The sequence below is a fragment of the Synchiropus splendidus genome, chromosome 8, assembly GCF_027744825.2.
Source record: "Synchiropus splendidus isolate RoL2022-P1 chromosome 8, RoL_Sspl_1.0, whole genome shotgun sequence".
NCBI classification, from domain to species: Eukaryota; Metazoa; Chordata; class Actinopteri; order Syngnathiformes; family Callionymidae; genus Synchiropus; species Synchiropus splendidus.
The window spans coordinates 17,351,696-17,371,712 of record NC_071341.1 but is presented as its reverse complement, the minus strand read 5'-3'; the positions used below and the strand labels follow the sequence as shown (position 1 = coordinate 17,371,712).

The 20,017-nt window shown below is 41.8% G+C and overlaps 1 protein-coding gene across 1 annotated transcript in view; it reads left to right on the top strand.

The window, feature by feature from the left end:
• The first annotated feature begins 1,594 nt into the window (after positions 1 to 1,594).
• gbe1b (glucan (1,4-alpha-), branching enzyme 1b) overlaps positions 1,595 to 20,017 on the top strand; it is a 90,345-nt gene continuing 71,922 nt past the window's right edge. The window contains exons 1-2 of the mRNA XM_053872167.1: positions 1,595 to 1,897; positions 12,332 to 12,501. Coding sequence (XP_053728142.1) covers positions 1,626 to 1,897; positions 12,332 to 12,501 — 442 coding nt within the window. The 5' untranslated portion in view covers positions 1,595 to 1,625. The remainder of the gene's footprint in view (positions 1,898 to 12,331; positions 12,502 to 20,017) is intronic.

Sequence of the window (20,017 nt, the reverse complement as noted above, 5' to 3'; positions counted from 1 at the left end):
AAAAACGTTAAAAATAGCCAATAAAAACAGCCACTATGTTGCTACTCTGTGTTCACTAACATGAGCTAAGCCCAGCTAAGCCCACAAGGGCATACGTGGAATGACTCAGCAAAAATCCCAAACCATGGCCGTGAGTTGAAGTCCTTTGCTCTCAAGTGAAATTGTTGAATACTGATGTAACAAGAGCTCAAAATATTGTTCATGCAGCATATCCAATTACACTGTAGACTAAAGTAACCTGTCACCACAACCACCCGAGCTCATCACGCTGCATGTTTTCAAAGTGTGACTCGCCTAAATATAGATCGGAACAGTGGCAGCGTTTAAAATGTCATGAGAAGATGCAGCAGGGGTCAAGCAGAGTTCATTAGTCAGCTGTGACACGGCGAAAACAATAGAACCGCCCGACACAAGGTCTCAGCTTTGGTTTGGAATAAAAGAGTGTGAGAAATCTGGCAGCTTTGCCGAGGCAGGAGGCTTAAAACAACAGATGGGAAAATAAAAATAAGAAGGCTGTAGATCAATTTTACATCAGACTCCGGCTCCGGTTGGAAAAGTAATTAAAATATACATCTGCAGACACAACTGAAACCCAGTATCACCAGAAACTTGACGATATTGGAGAACAAAGGCACGTGTATATTGTTATGCACAGATCATGCAGAAAGCAGAGAGCACCATGCATATTAAAGAGTTAATAATCACAGTAGTCTGTTCTGTTATTAGAACACAAACAAGGTTATTAGAATCATTGTCTTTTTTTCTGACACAAAGCCAGACAACAGCTTTTTCCACTGTCATAAAACCGCGACAACATTAGGTGACAACAGACAACACAACTATAGATACCATGTTTTAGCATATGAAATATCATTGATATAATTGATAGTCAAATTCCAATGAACTCAGCTCATGGCAGCAGGTGTTCTCACATCCTAAATGCGAGTAGAAGATGAAAGTCAGTGGTGCTTATGCTACGGCTTCTTCTGGAAAAATCCCACAAAAAATTTATGCTAAGCTAAAATACCACCAAAAATGAATTAGTTACTCAATATTTCTTTAAAATAATTTTAAGTTAAGACGGATGGCATACATCATAAACTGTTTACTGATGTACTTCAACTCAGCTGACTTTATTTTGGACATAACACCAATGTACTGTAGGTTCCTATAAAGGGGAAATAAGCTTTTAGGAAATGTATTTATTTATTTATTGCAAATGTGAGTATTAATATCATCATATTGTCCCCTAAACAGAATGAAGTCATTGAATTATTAATTTGGGCAACATCACAGTTTAATACCTAAAAAAAAATAGAATTCATTCGTCAATACATACGTATTGAACAGTATTTATTTAAATAACAACTGTGGTACCTATAAGTAAAGCACAGTGTTTTAAAAAAAAACTAATCGAACACATTTGTGTCGTTCGTAATTTATCAGTTATTAAGAGAGTCATGCGAGGAAAAGTGTTACATCACATACACAGTATTTTCTTTTAGAGAGGGAGAACTGATGAAGAGACGCGTCATCCTCCGCCTGCTGTCATCTTAAAGGCATCGTCGCTCGGCTACTTTCGGCTCGACTCGGCTCCGTTATCTCTGTCACGCTGCAAAGTGCACATGCAGCGATGGGACGGACCAGGCGGAGAGACGCCTGATTCGCTGGCGTTGTGGAACAAAAGCTGTCACCCGGTGCATTCCTGCCCTCTGTCCTGTCCCGGGCAGCCCGCTGACCCGCTCCATCCCTCGCGCCTGCAGCACTCGGCGCTCGATTGGTTCCGTCTGCGGAGAGCCATGGCAGACCAGGAGGATCGTGTTTCAGTGCCGGAGTTCAGCCGCCTGCTCAGAATGGACCCGCACCTACAGAAGTACGCCAAGGACTTCACCAGGAGGTAAATGCTCATTTACAGGCGGGTTTCTGCACAGCTTGTGGCCCAACATCACCCCCTCAATGTCGCTGCTTCCGCCATGTTTGCGACTGCACGGTTGGTCAATAAAGATGCACAATAATGTGAGATAAACGTTTGAAACACACCACCTTCTGTGTTCAGGGTTGACATTTCCAATGAACCGAGGCCCCAAAGACACATCCAGCCCTGTCACCATCTAATCTCCATTCGTCCTAAATGTCATTTAAATACGAAGCTATACGTTTGTAAAATATAGCAGCTGCCTGAAGGTTCAGTTGTTTCTCAACTTCCTGACAGTTGTACAGCTTACTGTTTCAACCTCTTACTACTCTGTAGTTATCATTATATTCGACTATTAGCTTCACTGAGGGTTTAGAGTCTTTGAGCTGTCAAGGTGTTTACGTGTTAACGCTGTTAGCACAGTAAATATTCCTCCCCAGAATGAATAACTTTTTTTTTTAAAGCCTCCTTTAATTCAGAATTATTGGAATTCTAATACTTTATTGCTGCTATGCATTATATACAAATATAAACTAGTCTTTGAAAACACACTTAAAAATTGTAATAAGGATTAAAAAAGCCATTTAGGTAATCATCACATACTCACTCACTTCACTAACCAGTGTATCAGTTTTAAATTCACTGGACGTGATGCTAAGTTCCAAAATTTCCTGAGCCAAGCTGGTGGCTGATTCCATACCAGGTTTAGAACTGAGTGTTCCAGTCCTCGCATGCATTTTGACGCGCTGCTAGCAGACGATAATGTTTCAGCTGCCTGCAAGTGGAAAAGAGCTTCTGGTTTCCCCGGCTTGTCAGGTGAGCACAGGTGTGGTCTCTCCTTGTGATTCACAGCCACTGGGCATGTGATCTGAGGTTTGGCCAGTGGCCCCATGCCCTTCCAGAGCCGCGTTGTTCACCTGTTAGGGCGAGAATCCCACTTGTGTCAGGCCTGTCTAGCAGCCAGCTGAAGTTCTATTGCTGAGCTGACGTTGGGCAGAGGGGGTATGCTATGTCTTCTCCATACCATTGGCTAGGCTTCTGAGGCGAAGGCAGGACCTGATGTGTTTGATGGCTCTTGATCAAGGCTTGGGCTGGAAGGTATATTGTAGGGCTGAACAATTAATTGCATTTGCGATTATACCACAATATGATAAAACGTGATTTTCTAACCGTAAGGCTGCGATTTGACTGGTCACGTGTCTTTCACATTGGTGGTGCAGCGCAACGGTGAGCTTTAGCCATTGAGCTGTAAATAACAGCTTTAGCTTGTGAAGGTAAAATGGGTGCAAAAGTGGCACATACCCGTAACACAAGACTCGTATCCATGCGTCAGAGGCACATACGCGTAACTGCACATTTGAAACCCTGTGGCACGTGCGTGTAAAAATAAGATTTACATTCATACAAACACGAAAAGTAATTTCGCCTTCATTTTCTCAGTGCACAGATACAAGTGGCTAAACACGAGCTCTTGAAACTGCAATTGTGACACATTGCTAAGTTTTCCACCTCAACCACCGGCAAAACGGGTGCATAAGTTCCACATACTCGTAGAACATGATCCGTAAGCGCATGAACCCTTTTGCACCTCTTCTCGCACCTGTAAATAAAACTGATGCGCCCTCATAGAAGTGGCGGCAATACGTGCCTGTTACTCCATGCGCGTTCCCGGTAGTCACGTGACGTCTATTGTCCAAACGGCTTTTTTTTATTACTAATTATGGGCTGTTTATGTTCAGACAGTGCTTAAAAAGTGCAATCTACGTTTACATGAAGAGTTGGACGTGTTAGAGTGGTAAAGCCACATATTGGTTTGCATTATTGTTGTAATATGCACTTTAGTTTGTGTGATTTATCAGTTTAGTAAGTCTACAGTTGAAACTGAAGTAGACAAATAAACCATCTTTCATTTGAATTCATGCTTCATTTGCCTTTATCTTAACATAAGAATAGCCTATAAGGAAGAACAATTATATATACTGAATCACATATGGTTTATTATAATACAAATTGATTTATTAGTTGTGTTTGCTGTAAAATACATGAGAACAGGACCTTGAAAAATAATCGCACATTTAATCGCAATTGCAATATTGAGAGAAAAAAATTGCAATTAGATTATTTTCCAAAATCGTTCAGCCCTAATATATTGTATCGTATTGTATCGAGCATGAGATGTGCAGCGGCATCAGTCGGTGAGGAATCCTTCAGATTGACACACGAGTAAAAACAAGGGGTCGCTTTCTTCTGGTCATGTGACTTCAACAAGACTTCATTTTACACGGCTACTTTTGCGCGACACAGGCATCGAAGCTGCACAGCATTTTTCTTGTCGCTAGTGTATATTGAGATATGAAAATTCAGGATGTTTATGTTTAGTATGACTAAATCAACAATCTCAATTTCTCCTGCTCATCCTGTATGTAAAGCTCCAGCAGTGGCAGACGTCAGTTGTGCACTAACCCTTTTGATCCCCAGTGAACCCAGAGTCATAGACCTCACTAGTTCCTTCAGATTGTCACCAACCCTTTTATGATAGTTTGCAAACAGTGATATCATTCCTGATGTTTCTTCAACTCCTGTCCAGCTGATAATTTGTCCTCGGAAATGAGCAGTAAGCAACATTCATATTCAAATGTCTTGACAGTGTGTTGCACGTTTTATTACAATTCTGCCTATTAATGCAATTCAGCTTGTTGCTCTTCAATTATTCAGTTCTTGCAGTGTCTTGGAGAACAGTTACGGGGGTTCATGTTTTCCCTTACACTGAAGATAAATCCCTCACCATGGCAACAATGCGCGCATCATCTGACAGTTTTCATGTGTTGCTTACCACAGGTACAAGAACAGGTCCATGATCAAAAATCTGGCACTTTATTTTCATTTTATTTGTTTTGCTTCATATATCTATTTGTTTGCATTTTTTGCTCCCTAAACTAATGTTTTTTCAACATTCAGATTATGATTCAATCTAGTATTCATATATTTTTCGTAAATGTGCTTTTTAAATTTTTTTTTTTTTCATTTTGAATTACTCATTTCGAAATAACAGTTTTGCACCGTAGAAGATATTTTTATTGACAAAATAAACAAATAAAATAAATGTATATATTTTTTATCATTCTTGCACAATCGTCCCTGGCTACATCCATAAACCATAAGGCTTCATCATCTTTTGGGCACAGCGTTTAAGTTAAGTAAACCTCAAGACCTGTAACACTGTCTTAACCTGAAGTTGCTCTGCGCTTCACAGCCCTAACCACACTTGTTGTTAATAATAATAGCTTCATCATCGTCATCTTCAACTCACCACTCCTGGCCTGGAGGGTGTTGAAAAATGGAATTGTATTCTCCACGCCTTGTGTCTGAACCCTAAGTGGCAGGAGAAAAGACTCTTTTGCTGACACAGCGTGGGCTCTCCAGTCTCCATCGAGACCCCGACGTGTCTCAGATGCCTATCTCATTGATTAAAGTTCCATGTAAATTATTTTACATGCAGGGGCACCGCTGTGAGCAGGCTATATCTTGATAAGCCCCTGGTGTTCCTAGGCACTCGGTCCAAGCCTCATATCCCCTGACCACAGGCTCTGTAATCAAGAGTTTTCTCAGGCGACGGCGTCACGCTGGGCGCCTCGCACCACTGCGCTGCACTGCCGCCTTATCAGAGAGAGACCTATGACCAGAGCTGCTGATTCTTTAGATTTCCACACAGTGTTGTGGCTCAAGGCTGCGCTCATCTTGTTGACCTTTGACTCGCAGCGCATACGGCGGATCTACATAAACAGGCTGCCTCATTTGGAACCAGCAAGCCTCCTCTTAACTATCGCAGGCTGCTTATTTTACTTTATCAGAAATGCAAGTTTGATTGTGAAAACAAGTACTAATGCTGCACTCAGGGTTACAGTCCCTGCGAGCGCTGCTGTGTTGATGCGCTTCATTATTTACCCTTCCTGTTGCGCGAGTCTGCAGGAAGCGCGCCTCGGTTTTTGCGTCTAGCGGCGCCGCGGATCTCGTAAATTGGGCCGAATGAAAGCAGCGATTGGGGCATTGGGACAGCCGCTCATTACGGCTCCGAGATTTTGCAAAGATTTGAGTGCATCATCAGAACTTATTTCCAAGCCAATGTGAAGCAATTAGTTTTGTGTTGTTCGTTCAGTGTTACCGGAGGAATAGTGATTACTGATGCAGTGCTCTGAGAGAAATATATTACATGGATGAACTTATCAAAAAGTCTATAGTCCTCCAAATCTCTCCTAACTCACTGCACCTTATGAATTTTGCTACGCTCGTATCGTTCAGACCAGACCTGGCAAAGTGCGGCCTGATGGCCACATGCGGCCCTTTGCCTGTGTTTTTGTGGCCCTCCTGAGGTCGGGCAAAAAAAAAAAAAAAAAAAAAAAAAATATATATATATATATATATATATATATACTACGGATAAGTCATCATTTTTCTGTCATTTCCGCTTCAGCCCATACTGGTTCAACAGTAAATACAACACATTCATGACTACATTTTTGTTTCTTCTTACAGTTTATCTATAGTATTGTAGTATAATAGTAAATAGTATAATAGTATTTTCCTCAAAATTCAAAAAAAGAAAATTCTAAATACATACATACATATGTTTGTGTTTATTGATTTTTTTAAAACTTAGCTGTTTATCCATAGTTTTATTATGATTTATATACATATGATAAGATGCATGTAAAATATTTTTTGATAGCCATGCCATATTTACACTTAATATTCTTGCTTCCATTGAATATTTAATTGTTCATTCCCTCCACATTTCGTAAGCATCGCCGCCTTTCTTTTGGCATGATGGCCCCACACAACAGTCACAGTTTATAATGTGGCCCTATAGGAAATTTAACTGCCCACCTCTGGTTTACACAAAGCAGTAGCATCTTTAGCTTAGATGAAGGACTTTGAAGGACGTGGACTGTACTGCATTCATCGATGCTCATCATGTCCTGGTGTTGAATTACTTTTGTTTGGGTTCTATCCTAACTTTAGTGGATGACTGCAAGGTGCACTGCCTTGTTGAGATGAAATCATGTGTGACTTCAAACGCTCAGATTTGCCCACAAATATTGCTGCCATGGGTCATGATGTGAATGATGCAGAGTCCATTCATAAATGTCCAAACTCCCATGACTGAAATGTAGAATAGACAGAACTAAAAACCAGAACTCACTAGTGCAGCGCGGCGTCGCCCGAACACTATACAGGGCGGACGTAAACAAACATGGCTGACCGCGAGATCCATCTCTCTCTCGGCTAGTTCTGACACTACATCTGGACCCTGTGAAACATATCAGCAGCTACTGTTTTAATTGGTTGTATTCATGATCCACTGATAACTCCTCTCTCACACACACAAACATTTCCTATCTTTATTTTTCCTATCTCACACTCATCATCTCACACATCCCATCCAAACGTCCATCAGTCTCCGCTCTTGTGTGGAGTTCCGTAACAAATCGAGTGCTCACTACACGCAGCACAAAAACTACTCAGGGAACATCGTCATAAAAAAATTGTCTTATTTTATCATCATTATTTATTTACCATGTACATATAAATGTCAAATACTTACTGGTTTTTCAAGTAAAAATATTTTTTGTCAAAATCATTGCTGCCTGGGCTGAAAACTTGGCTGTAGTTTTTTTCCAAGTGAATTTGCGATTGTCTCTATTTCCCACCATATTGTTTCAGAATCATAAATTATCACAACTTTCACTGCAATTTTTTTTGCAAAATCAGATGTTTTTTGGCTGCAACAATAAAAAAAACGAAAGTCAGATCTGTTAGGGACTGATATCTATCGGGAAGGAAATCCATGTGCAGACATGGAGAGAGATCAGATCTCAAGTCTGGCCTGGGTTCGCAACTGCTACACAGGTCGCAAAGGGTTGAGCAAGGGTTGAGAGATGTGTATCAGAATTAATCCAAACTACCTGTATCATATGAGTTACTTTTTGTCTGCGTCGGTTACGAGATGACGAAGGTCAATCTGAGTTTTCACTTTTAAAACTAGTTTGTCATTAGCACTTTATGCTATTTGTGAATTCAAACTTGAGAAGCGTTAACCTCTGAGCATATGTTCAGCTTTTTAACGCCATTAGTTGAGCGTTAATGGCGGGATATTAAGAGTCACCTTGCCGGTGGGTCCAGATGAAGCTCTGGAACCTGATCGGGGAGGGAAGCTGTTTTATTTCCGTCTTTTAACTCCACTGGTGGTTGTGGCTGAGCTGCCAGCTCGAGTCACACAAGACAAACCTGAACTCTTGAAGACATTTGTTTGTGGTCTTGGAGTTTCAGCTTCTCCACCTATGTTTCTTTGTCATTCAAGTTTTTGTTCTCAGGCTCCAACCTTTCCTGCCTCATGAGAAATGGTCTCACCTGTGCAGGACGGCACCCTCTTTTCTAACAATCATGGTCTCCGACTTAGAGGAGGTGATCCTCGATCAGGGCTGGTGTGAACCGTGCCTAATTCTACAGAGGAAACCCTCAATCTAACTCATTTAGATGTTGAAGTGATGGCGTCCTAAGTGCTATAGTAGTCTTCACTTTCAGTCACTGAAAATCTGTGAGTTTTAAATTACTACTAAAATCAAAAGGATTTGATTGACATCCCTCAATTACTGCAGCAGGTACTGCAGAGAAAGTATGCATTCTAGAAAGCACTATTATGTTTCAGATTTATGAAATGAAGGCTGTAAGAACCTTCCTCTCCGTTGCCGTTGTCGATTTTATATATTGGAACATTTTGTTCTTGCACTAAATCACGTCCCTCACTTTATATAGTGCTTTTTGTACAGATCAATCTAATGGAGCTGGAACGCTAAATAGGGTAATAAGAAACATCAAATGACTTAAAGTAGTCGCTGACAGTTACTTATGCTGACAAAAAAACAATATTGTGGCCCATAAATCTTGTTTTTTTTTGTAAATTAAAGGGGAAGTTTCTGACTTCTGTGGTTTCAAAATAAAAAAATGAATGGATGCAAAAATCATCAAGCCTTGCAAGGTTGTGTACCTCAGAACGTGTGATGGGCAGATGAGGCTTCATGAAATAGTTTCTTATTTTCAGAGCCCACTAGATGGCGCTCTCTGCTCTAAGCTCTTTGGATTTGAACAACCATTTCAATGAAACATTTCATTTTAATTTTAAACCAACAACACCACTTACTGAGCTCTGGAAATAAGGACACTGTTTCACGAAGCCTCATTGGCCCATCACTACTCAGAACGCTAATCCTGAGAAGTAAATCTCTCTCAAATCACCAGTGCTCCGTCTTTTCATATGTCCGACTGGAATGCGGGATCTGAGTTCCGTGAGTAAAGGACTTCGGTCATTATGCTGTTTCTTTGCGATTTTTCCATGAAAAACACTTTGAATGTCATTACATTCAAGTTCACCTTCATGATACATTATGTCAGTTTGTTCCGATGTTTCCACTTTGTTTTAATGTTTCTTCACGTGACATTTCATTTTTAAGAAGAGAGCCTATGAACTTGCGAGCTCACTGTGGCTAATATCGTTTAGCATGAATATTCTAGGTAGGTACGGGACTCCCATAAGCAAGAATCCCAAGTTCCTTACTTCCAGCCACTGGTTTTGAAACGGTCACCCACCGGCATGTTTGCTGTCCTTAGACAGGGGTCAGGTCACATGTCGATGAAGCTGTCTCAAGGTCTCAGCGTGGTCATGTGAGAGTAGGTCTGAAATCCACTCGCGTTTTCACCAAATTTGGTCCCAAAATTTCCAACATTTTGTCACAATCTGGATCATGATTTTAAAAAGTGCAGCCCTACAAGTTTACATAAATGAGTGTCCACCTTGCGAACTGACGGTGTTGCTGCCAGGACTAGCTTCAAAGGTGAGCAAGTCTTGGAAGTGTGAGTCATTATTCAAGCTGCCAAATATTTTGTAAAAATCTGTGTCCGCACAAGACTCCGGTCCCCAATCCTCAGGGGTCCAGTCAACTGGCATGAGACGCCTGACTTTCATGCTAATTAATGTGTCGGTGGAGCACTGCCCTCATGTGAGTCTCATCTTTGTCCTTTTCCACTCCTTCTTGAAACGATGACAAAGTTGGCATGTGGTAGCGCTGGTTGGACTTTAAAGGTTTCTCTATTGGCAAGAGCTGTCTGTATCCACCAGCGCGGGGAGCAGCTGCTGAGAAATGGCGGTTACTTCAGCCCATCATCACCAGCCCCGGGGCATTCACAGGCCAGTCTGAGCCTGGCTTCAGGGCTAGAGGGGAGCCAGCGCACTTAACTCAGCTGGCTGAAAGAGACTTTCGGGACCAGAGGGAATCTGATATGGACACCAGCTGGCTGCAGGAACTTAAGTGAGATAAATTGCAAAGTAGTTAGTCCATCTTTCCCAGTTGAAGGTAAGAGACTGTGGTTTATCTGGTAGGAAGCGCCTGTAGTCACACAGTCTTGAAGGAATGAGGCAGCCTTGCATCCTGCGGTGACGCCTCAAAGCTATTCACATTAGTATGGAAGCGAGCAGATGCAGCTCTGCAGTAGCATGTGCGCCACAATATCTCGGAAAAGGTGTACACACCCAAAGAGAGTCGGTCAGCCGAGTGAAACAATGTGTCTAAAATCTGCCGGGACAATTGTGCATGTATCAACACATCATCCATAAATAAGCACACAAACACAGTGACACGTGTGCGCTTGTCTTCACTTTCATCTGATGTGGTCACACTTCACTAACATGTCACCATTTGGTTTTCTGGAATAAATTAACCCCTTCTTATTTGATTCAGTTTTTAAAACGTCAAGTGCTCAAAAGAAGCAGCAGTGTTGAAGCTCTCCTTCTTTCTGCATCAACAGGTCCTCCACTGTTGAGGAGCCCCTTCTCACACCTGTCGTCTTTGTTGACCACATCCTCTTCATCTGGATCATTCTTGGTCCATCACTAACTCTCCTCTCCACGTGTTCACACCATCTCTTCTCCCTATCTGCGTCTCCGAACCTCTCCCTCTGATCGACTCATTTCTGTTCTTGACCTTTCTCGTCTCTCCCAATGACAACCTCAGCATCTTCATCCTGACTCTTCTCACTCTGCCTCTGCCGTCTGAATCTGTGCTCTGGGTCAAGTGCCCACCACCAGCCTCTATCGAGCACTTATCACTGAGATCAGAGTTGGTTAAGTTTCTGTGGTGATCTATGCACCCCAGCTTTTGTGTTCACTGTAATTTCATTTTCACACATCAATTTATTCAACATTAAAAACATTTGAAGTCAAAAATTTTTTTTCTTCAAGTTTTATTTAAATTGTTTAGTCAAATCAAGTGCATTTATTATGTATTTTTCATTCTTTTAGCAGTACTACATACTGTTTTTCGCAAAACTATTGTATGTATACTTATTGTCTCTTTTTATCATTTTTTTAAAATATTGAACGCTATATTCTCATTCAAAATTGAATTAAAATATTTATTTATTTTATTTTTTATTTTTTTGTAATTTTTTTTTTGTTTTGCTTTTTTTCACTTACAATTAGATATTTGTTTTGTCCCATATCCGACATCATTTATTTGTTTATCGTGAATTGGCATTTTCATTTTAGTTTCTTTTCTGCCAATATATTTCCTCATTGTATTTGGTTAAATAAATAGTGATTTGGTGGCCTCTAAACTATGCTATGAAACTTCCAGTCCACTTTTGATCCAGCAACACTCCACTAGTTTCACCAGGCCTGCACTCTCTTCTTCACCTTCCATCCTCTCTGATTCTGGATGGTTGACCCATAAAATACTTCTTCCTCCTCCGTATGTTTCTTTAGGTACTCTGTGACCACCACTGGTCAACGCTGACTCTGCTTCCTGTTGAGTTTCTTGTGTCCTCAAGCCAGATCACTTCCCAGGGAACAATTTGAAAATGCTAATTAACTCAGCAACATGCATCAGTGTCTCTACAGTCTATTGTTGTGGTCGACTGCGGACAGGATTGCTGCATTCTACTGAGATAAATACCAATAAACACAGCATGTCATTTGTCGTAAGAAATTAAGACTCAGTCACCGGTGAATCTGAAAATGTGGGTCAGAGATGCACTTGTTACACTGCAAAGAAGCCATCACCAGAGCTCAGTTCAGCCGTCTGTTTTTGACTGTTTATGATGAAGTCTGTGCATTAATATTCCAGTTCATGTCCAAGCGTCTTATGAATACTGACAGCTAATAAACTTGGGCAAAACCTCAGTGCTTGATGATTCAGGGATCTTAAACCGTCAATGGAGAAATCCCCATGGCGAGGCAGAAGCAGATCATTTCCACCTAAAGATTGCCTTTAGCCACCAGCATGTGCTCTGTTGAAGAGCCTATTATCAGCAGGGTCTTATTAATTCTAGCTTTGAATACTGATTTGAGCCTCCTGTTGTTGGCAGGTATGAGCTGTTCCAGAAGACGCTGCTCCAGCTGGAGGAGGCAGAGGGAGGCTTTGACCAGTTCACACGCAGCTACTGGAGTTTCGGCGTGCAGCGGCGGCCGGACAACAGCCTCTTCTTTAAAGAGTGGGCTCCGGCGGCCGAGGCTCTCTTCCTCACTGGCGACTTCAGTAAGTGAACGCTTCACAGCCGCGGGCCAGACAGTAAGCCCTTCAGCTCCAGTGTAATCAGGCCATGGTCACGACACCAGCCACGCATTCAGCTTCACCATAACTGCAAAAAGAGCGGAGCGTCCATCTCAGGAATATGAGTAAAGGCTTTGAAATGTAAGAGTGGAGAATGCCAGATATGATAGTGAGCAGACTCACGTTTTCTCTGGCTATATAATGACCGCTAAGAGTAGTGTAACTGTAGTGATATGTTAAAAGGCCACTTGACAGTGTGTCGGGCTTCTTATCTTTTGAAAACAGGAAATTAAATCACTTGCTAGTAGAAGGCATTATCGACTTTCATCCACATGTCTGAAGTGAGGTCGGGGGGGTAACAGCCAAAGTAAAGAGGCCTAGACTTCCCTCTGTCTAGAAACCTCTTCCAGCTCTTTTGGTGAGGAATATACTGTAGAAACCTCGGGTCTCGGGTCTGCCTCTTCCCACTGGCCACCATTTCAGATGCGGTATGGCTTCTAGAATATGTCCCATTTCTCACCCCGACACTCGTTTTTGACCCTAACATTCGGTTTTGCGCGTAAGTGTTGTGTGTCCCAATACTCCTAAGACCGAGGGCACTCGCTGTTCACCACTTGAAATGATCCCTTCAAACTGAGGGAGCTCCGGAGCTGACTTGAAACCAAGTGGTAATATGAAGTGTTCATAGATTTCCAGGATACCAAAGTACTTTATTTAAAAACAATGTTGGACAGGACAACAGGGACATTTTAGTAACCAGGACTACTCTTCTGTTTATTGACTTTCTCTCGTATCACACGTTAGCATCTCAGAACAACACAACATCTATGTACAACGGTATGTTTTTATTTCTTCTTAACAATCAATAGTCAGCTAGCATCCATGCTAACGTTAGCATCTTCATACCTCTAACAGATCTATCACGGCAACATAGCGGCAAAGCCGGCTTTGGCTCCGCCCATTTCTTCTCCGCTTGTTCACCAAACCAAGAGAGATGATCAGCGCCAATGCAAGGGTTTGCAAAAACGTTGGAGCTGGCATTTCCAAAACGTCTCCAACACTGGATATGCAGGAAACATAACACAGTACGGAGGCCAATGACACGTTGTGTGTGTGTGTGGGTTTTGCCAAAGAGAATCCAGCTAATACCAAAGTAAAGACCCCAATTTAGTTTAAAACTCTCTTTAGCTTGTATTTGTGCGTGCAACTCGGTGGATAATCAGGCCTTGTGTGTAATTTGGAATTCAAAATGGTCCTCAGGTGTAACTCATCCCTTACCAATCCATCATCCCCGTTAAATCACTTTCAGGCGTCCGTAATTGAATTCACATTGAGAACAAAAACTGATTTATTCAGAAGCCAAGAATTGTCGAGTCATACACTGATTCAGGTCTTTGTCTAATAGCCAGAATGTGTCACCTGGGTGCAATATCATCTGCAATTATAATATCTCACAGTGCCGGATCACATTTACTCCAATATCTATGAAGATTACACATCCGGAACAGCAAAGCAACCAGGCTGTCTTCTGGAAGACGCATTTCATGTCTCCTGCTGATTCAAACTGAGAACAAACCTGTGCATTTTACTTACTGTAAAGCCGTGACCCCCCTGGTACTTTGCTTGACCAGAGCCACTTCCTTCCCAACAACGCTTAGTTCATATTCATGACCCCACTGTTTGTTTTTCAGTTTGCGTGGTGCAATCTTGATCTTCCTACAGCCTTTGACCAAAGGTGAGGGCCGGTACATGAATTGATAATAAAGGCGGGCAGGTTTCCTCTTCTCTCCATTGTCCTCTAATTTCGTTATCTGCCTCCAATAATCCAGAATTATGCAGGCCTGCATCCACTTTGACTCAACCCTCTGTATCTTCGCTGCACCTCAGAGTTAGTATTTTATCTCTGTGCCGTTGTTCTGCCTTTATCTCCTCCAGTTGGAGTTGTGGGCCACTGTTCTGGACTAGACATGTCAGTTTGAGGTCACGGCTTGCTAGAGATGACATCTGTAAATCCCACATTAAGATAGCCAATACTGAGTCATTGAAATTCACTTTTTTTAGGACAGAATGTGCTGTGGCACAGAGAATCTAAATATATGTATATATGGGGGTATATAAAAAAATACCCAACGCTTGCGGGTATGCATTAAATAGGCTTGTGCCTAAGCAGCACCCAGTCATTTCACACTAGTCTTGAGCTATAATCAGATCCTGCTGGAAATCCCAGCGAGTTCTGTATGCTGCTGCAATTTTGTCCAATCCCTGCGACTTTCCCGCAAATTCCATTAATTACTTTTCGCCCACCCCTCTGCACGGCATGTGTAGCATCATATTCCCTCCCTCCTTGTTGAGATGAAGTCATGTGCAACGCCAAACTGTCCACAAATATTGCCGCCAAGGGTTGCGATTCAGACGTGAATGATTCACAATCCATTCATAAATGTCCAAATTCCCATGACTGAAATGTAGAATAGACGGAACTGAAACGCTGAACTCACTAGTGCAGCGCGTCGTCGCCCGAACACTGTACGGGGCGGACGTAAACAAACATGGCTGACCGCGAGATCCATCTCTCTCCACCACACTCGACATTTCGACCCTGTGGAACATATCAGCAGCTACTGTTTTAATAGGCTGTATTTATGAGCCACTGAACAGTTACTCCAGTCTCATACACACACACATTCCCTGCTTTCACCTCTCAGACTCCGCCCATCTAAACGTCCGTCTCTGCCCTTGTGACGCAGCCTGGTAGCTACTTATGCAATATCATCATAAAAATAGATCATCATTTTTATTTAGCATGTACATGTAGCCTTTTTAGGCTGAAAAATGTCCTGTCATCTTCTTCCAGAACCATAAATAATTGCAACTGTCACTTTTTTTTTAATGATGCAAGATCAGGCATTTTTTGCAATAAAAAAAAAAAATAGCAAAATCCTGGTGGGACTGTGCTATGCTACGCTTGTTCAGTGCTGATCTCAAAGTCTTCGCTAACCATTGATAGCCATGAGTGCTGATCTTATCTCTTGATATTTGGCTATCTTACTGGTTAGCATGGTAGCTAGCAGTCCAAAGTTGCTACTAACTGTGGGGTTGGAAGCCTTAATTCAATGCAAAAACACTAACATCATTGTTTATTAAATCTCAGTACAGCGCTCTTAAAAGTCTTGCTCCAGTATTGCGCCATTAAATATCTGGGTGTTTTCGTGTTGTGACTCCGTAAACCTCTAATGGGATGACGGTTAGTCAGAATGGCTGGTGTGAGGGAAGTTTTGTTTCGAATTTCGAGGGCGCTACTAACAACTCTGCTGTAGTGACTGAACAACTGTGGTTGCTGGATGGCAAGAATGATCCCTGACATGTTTATTAGGCTTCGCTGCGGACAGACATGTTGCGCATCCTCCGCTGCAGTTACCCAGATAACGTTAAGCATCTCTGCTCCCGCCGACACAAAGGAGCCTGGAGTGAATCAAACAGCAGAGCCAACTGCGGTACAAGGGCATTAGCCCTTTTGATGAGTCGAGCTGGGAGTCGGGAATGTGCAAAATATTGATTACATGGGATAAACTTGCATACGGCGCGCGCGTCTTCTGGATGTGGGAGTGTTTGTTAATATTTCAGTAGCTCGTTATTTCATCATCGCCTGAAAAGTTGATGAGCGAGTGCAACCTCCGTGTTTGCTCTGAAATCTCCCTTCCCTCCGACTTTCAAAGTCCTTTCAGGTTAATGGCCGCCCGAGTTATTTTCAGTCAGTACAGCCCACGGAAAATGTCAGAGAAATTATTATTCTGATCGTCATTAACAAGACGAAATGAGACTGGCGCTCGTCTATCAGATAGTCAAGGTGGTCGACACTTATTTCCTCTTTTGGTGTCATTACCGTTTCTATCATCACATTTGTTCTCACTCGTCAGGTCATGTCATGTCCAACCCCTATACAGGAAAGACAGAGGAATGGTGGCAGAGCAAACTCAGTGTCCTGACAGCTGTGTTAATGCAAAGTAATTTGGGTCATAAAAGGTAATAGTTTGTGCGATATATCCATTCAGGTTGTGTTAAGTCGTGGGGAAAGTTCTAATGACAACTTTTTGACACTTTTGGCGAAGAAAAACACTCACAACCCAATTGTCAAACTCAAAATTACAACCTGCAACTTTTGTGAGGCCACTTAAAGAAAGTGATGAATTATTTTGACTACAAGGGGAAACGTAAGTCAAAGTACATTAAAGCTTTGAGCTTGATAATCAGGATGAGAGCGAAGCAAAACCAATGTCTTTGTCAATATCTCTGCCAAGCAGCTCATTTCACACGCAACTGACATGATTCAACAAGTGTTTGGGCTCATGGCAAAAGTGAAAATGGATAGGGAGCTTATGTGTCAGCTCCTTCTGGTTGGTCCATGGGACCTAAGACCGGAAAAAAATGAATGGAAGTCTATGGGGACATCAAAGTTATTGTCTGGTCCACCGAGCTATACCTCAATTTAAATGATACATTATGATGTGATATGATTATTAATCATGATTATCATATGATTTTCGACCAAGTTTGTTGTGTAATTTATTATTTATTTGCTTGTGAAAACATGTAATTATTTGGACTACAACTCGAACATCGAATATATGACGTCACTGAAGAATCCAAAGCTAAGTCAAATGCCAAAGGTGCCTAACTATCAAAGGTAGAACATAAACTCACATTGTCAAACACTTACCGTCATCTTGTCCCGCATGCTGGCTCGAGCCTTCAATCAGCATTGTAGTTCGCTTCTACATATCACACAAAACGTAAAGTAACTTTTGATGCAGGTCGAAAAGCAGTGCTCTCATGGCATGAGAATGTATCCTTCAAATTCACACACATCATATGTTAGAACTATGGCAAAATTTCAAGCTAGTGCAGAGAATAACTTTTATCTCTCCATTAACTCCCGTTCATATTTTTTGGTAGCTTAGGTCCCATGAGGCGGAAATAGATGGGCTCCCCATTGCCAGGTGAAAGTTCGACATGGGGCGATAGCAACACATTTTGCCACCACAATCCCATGAAAGCTGAGATTTCATGCTGTCTATTAAGTTGTGTTGAGTTCCGAACTATAGCTTCATCTTCTGAACCTTTCATGTTTTGAGGCAGACGTTCTGAACAAATATTTTACACGTTGTTCAAATGATCAGAATGGTCATTTGTGGTGATAAATCCCACTATTTAAGTATTTGTACACTTATTTAGGAATCTTGACGGCAGTGTTGATAAATAAAGGCTCTCTCTACTTCCTGTTTCTTTGGAGGTTATTCTGAAAAAAAGAAAAAAAATGTAAAATGTAGTCAATTTTAATGGTGCTAATATTTTTGACGAGCGATAACACGCGTTTGACATCTCCTTCTCCGCGTGTTGAATGACCCTCCTCCCTCAGGAAGCCCATGAAATGAGCAGCGATAAAAGTGAGATGGTTTCTTGTCAGGTTTCGTTCACGCAAGATGCCTGTCTCCACTGGGCTGAAGATATGTGAAGTTACTGTGAACCCTGTCGTCCATGCAGTACGCCGAGTCACATGAAGTATTTACACGGGGAAGAGTCCGCCATGGCCACTGAAGTTTCTGAGTCAGGACACCTTTTGCAAGTCGGATCCTGCGTGAAATGGCATCCATAAGTCACATCTGATTCATTATGATCCCCTCTAGTGGTCTCAATCGTATCTTCGCCTACGAAACTTAAAGAGGTTACTGAAAATCATGAATGAAAAGGTTGATTTTTGTCGATTTCCGATTCAAACATTGTAAACATGGCCACTCATTATTCAATATAGTTACACTATATGGTGACCTTAACTATAAAACTGTCAAGTTACTGAGCCAACTATTTGCTCTGAAAGTTTCTTGTCGTCCGTGACATTCTCCAGACATCAATTCAAATTTCCCAATTCAAATCAATGGCTTTTGTCAGCGAATAAAAGGGACTGAATGCAATTCACCATGTAGAGCTGACTGTCATTATTTTTCTTTAAGCCCATACACACATCCACCTTGGCAAACAGGCACGTCTTCCGTTCATCCCTCCATCTTTGCGCCCCAGCTCAATTCCGACATCCCCTTCTTGAGGGCAATTTCACTTTGCCACGGCTCCATCACATTATTTCAATTCAATTTCATAGAGAATGTGGACGCAGCGGTCTGGACCATGAAAATAATGCCGGCTGGATGCATGATGGACTGTTATTTTGCCTCCTGTGAAATTTAGGCAAATGACAGCAAATAAAGGGAGTGGGCGGAGGGGGGTAAACTATGACTGGGTCTCCCGATGCAGAATGTCTGGTCACTTCTGGTGCTTCTCCTCTGATTAATTTTCCATCCTGCTGTTTTTGTGTCACTCATGAATAGCAAGCGGACATGGATTATTAAATGAATTGACATGCCGGCGAGGATGAGCGACCTAATAAATGTTGTGTATGAACACGTTTCCTGTCAGTCACTGGTGACGGTTGTATTTTATCAGCTGGTTTTAGAAAGAGCTCTAAGGCCGTTGTCTTTCCAGCGTCTTCTGCAGCTATTGTATCCCACACGTCCGTGCAGCTGAGTTTCAGTGCCTCTCGTGCCTGGTCCACTTCACTGGACGGATCAAAACTGGGAAGTGTCGCAGTGTTGCAGTAAGCGTCTGTCACTGCTGTTTTAGCAGGGACATGAACCTTTTGTCACACAGAATCACAGTAGAAGCACCTACCACCATTCAAAATGCATTTTTTAAATGAAATTGTGAAGACTGGAAGACACGGTTAAAATTATGGCCTTGGCGCTTCATGCCATGTTTCTTTAAAATAAAAGGATCATATATATTTTTAAAATTATGATCTGCCGATTTACATTCCACCCTACTACCCTTGCTCTACTCCATTCTATTCACTAGCATGAGATAAAAAAAAAATCACCTCTAGTTTCTATAGTTTTCATTACAGAGGTTTCAGAAACTATCATTTTAAAATCAATATTTTAAAATTGTAGACTAGCAAACATGTTTAAATGTGCAGACAGTTTCATATCAACAATTCATACACTGCACTGTTTTTCGACTGCGAGAGGAAACCGGAGTTCCCAGAGAAAACCCATGCAATCATGGGGAGAACTCAAGAGTTGACTCATGCTGGAGTCAAGCCTACAACCAGGCTGCAGTACCCCAGAAATATCACAGCACTACAACATTGTGTGGTATTTTCAACATATGTAAGCTATATTGGTATTTAGTACATTAGTACTTGGACATGCTGCTGCATTTGTGACATGTTTAAGACTAACATTTTCTTTCTGTACGCTGGAATGTGATTCATTCCTCTTTTGCAGTGCGAAATTGAAGTGAAAGTCCAACTGTACTCATTTTAATAAAATGATGGCTCTTATTACAATATATTGCTGAACTTACAGTACAACAGTGTATGGCATTGTATTGTATCACCACTCCCGTATCGCAATATGTATCGTATCGCAAGATGCCTGCCAGTACACAACCC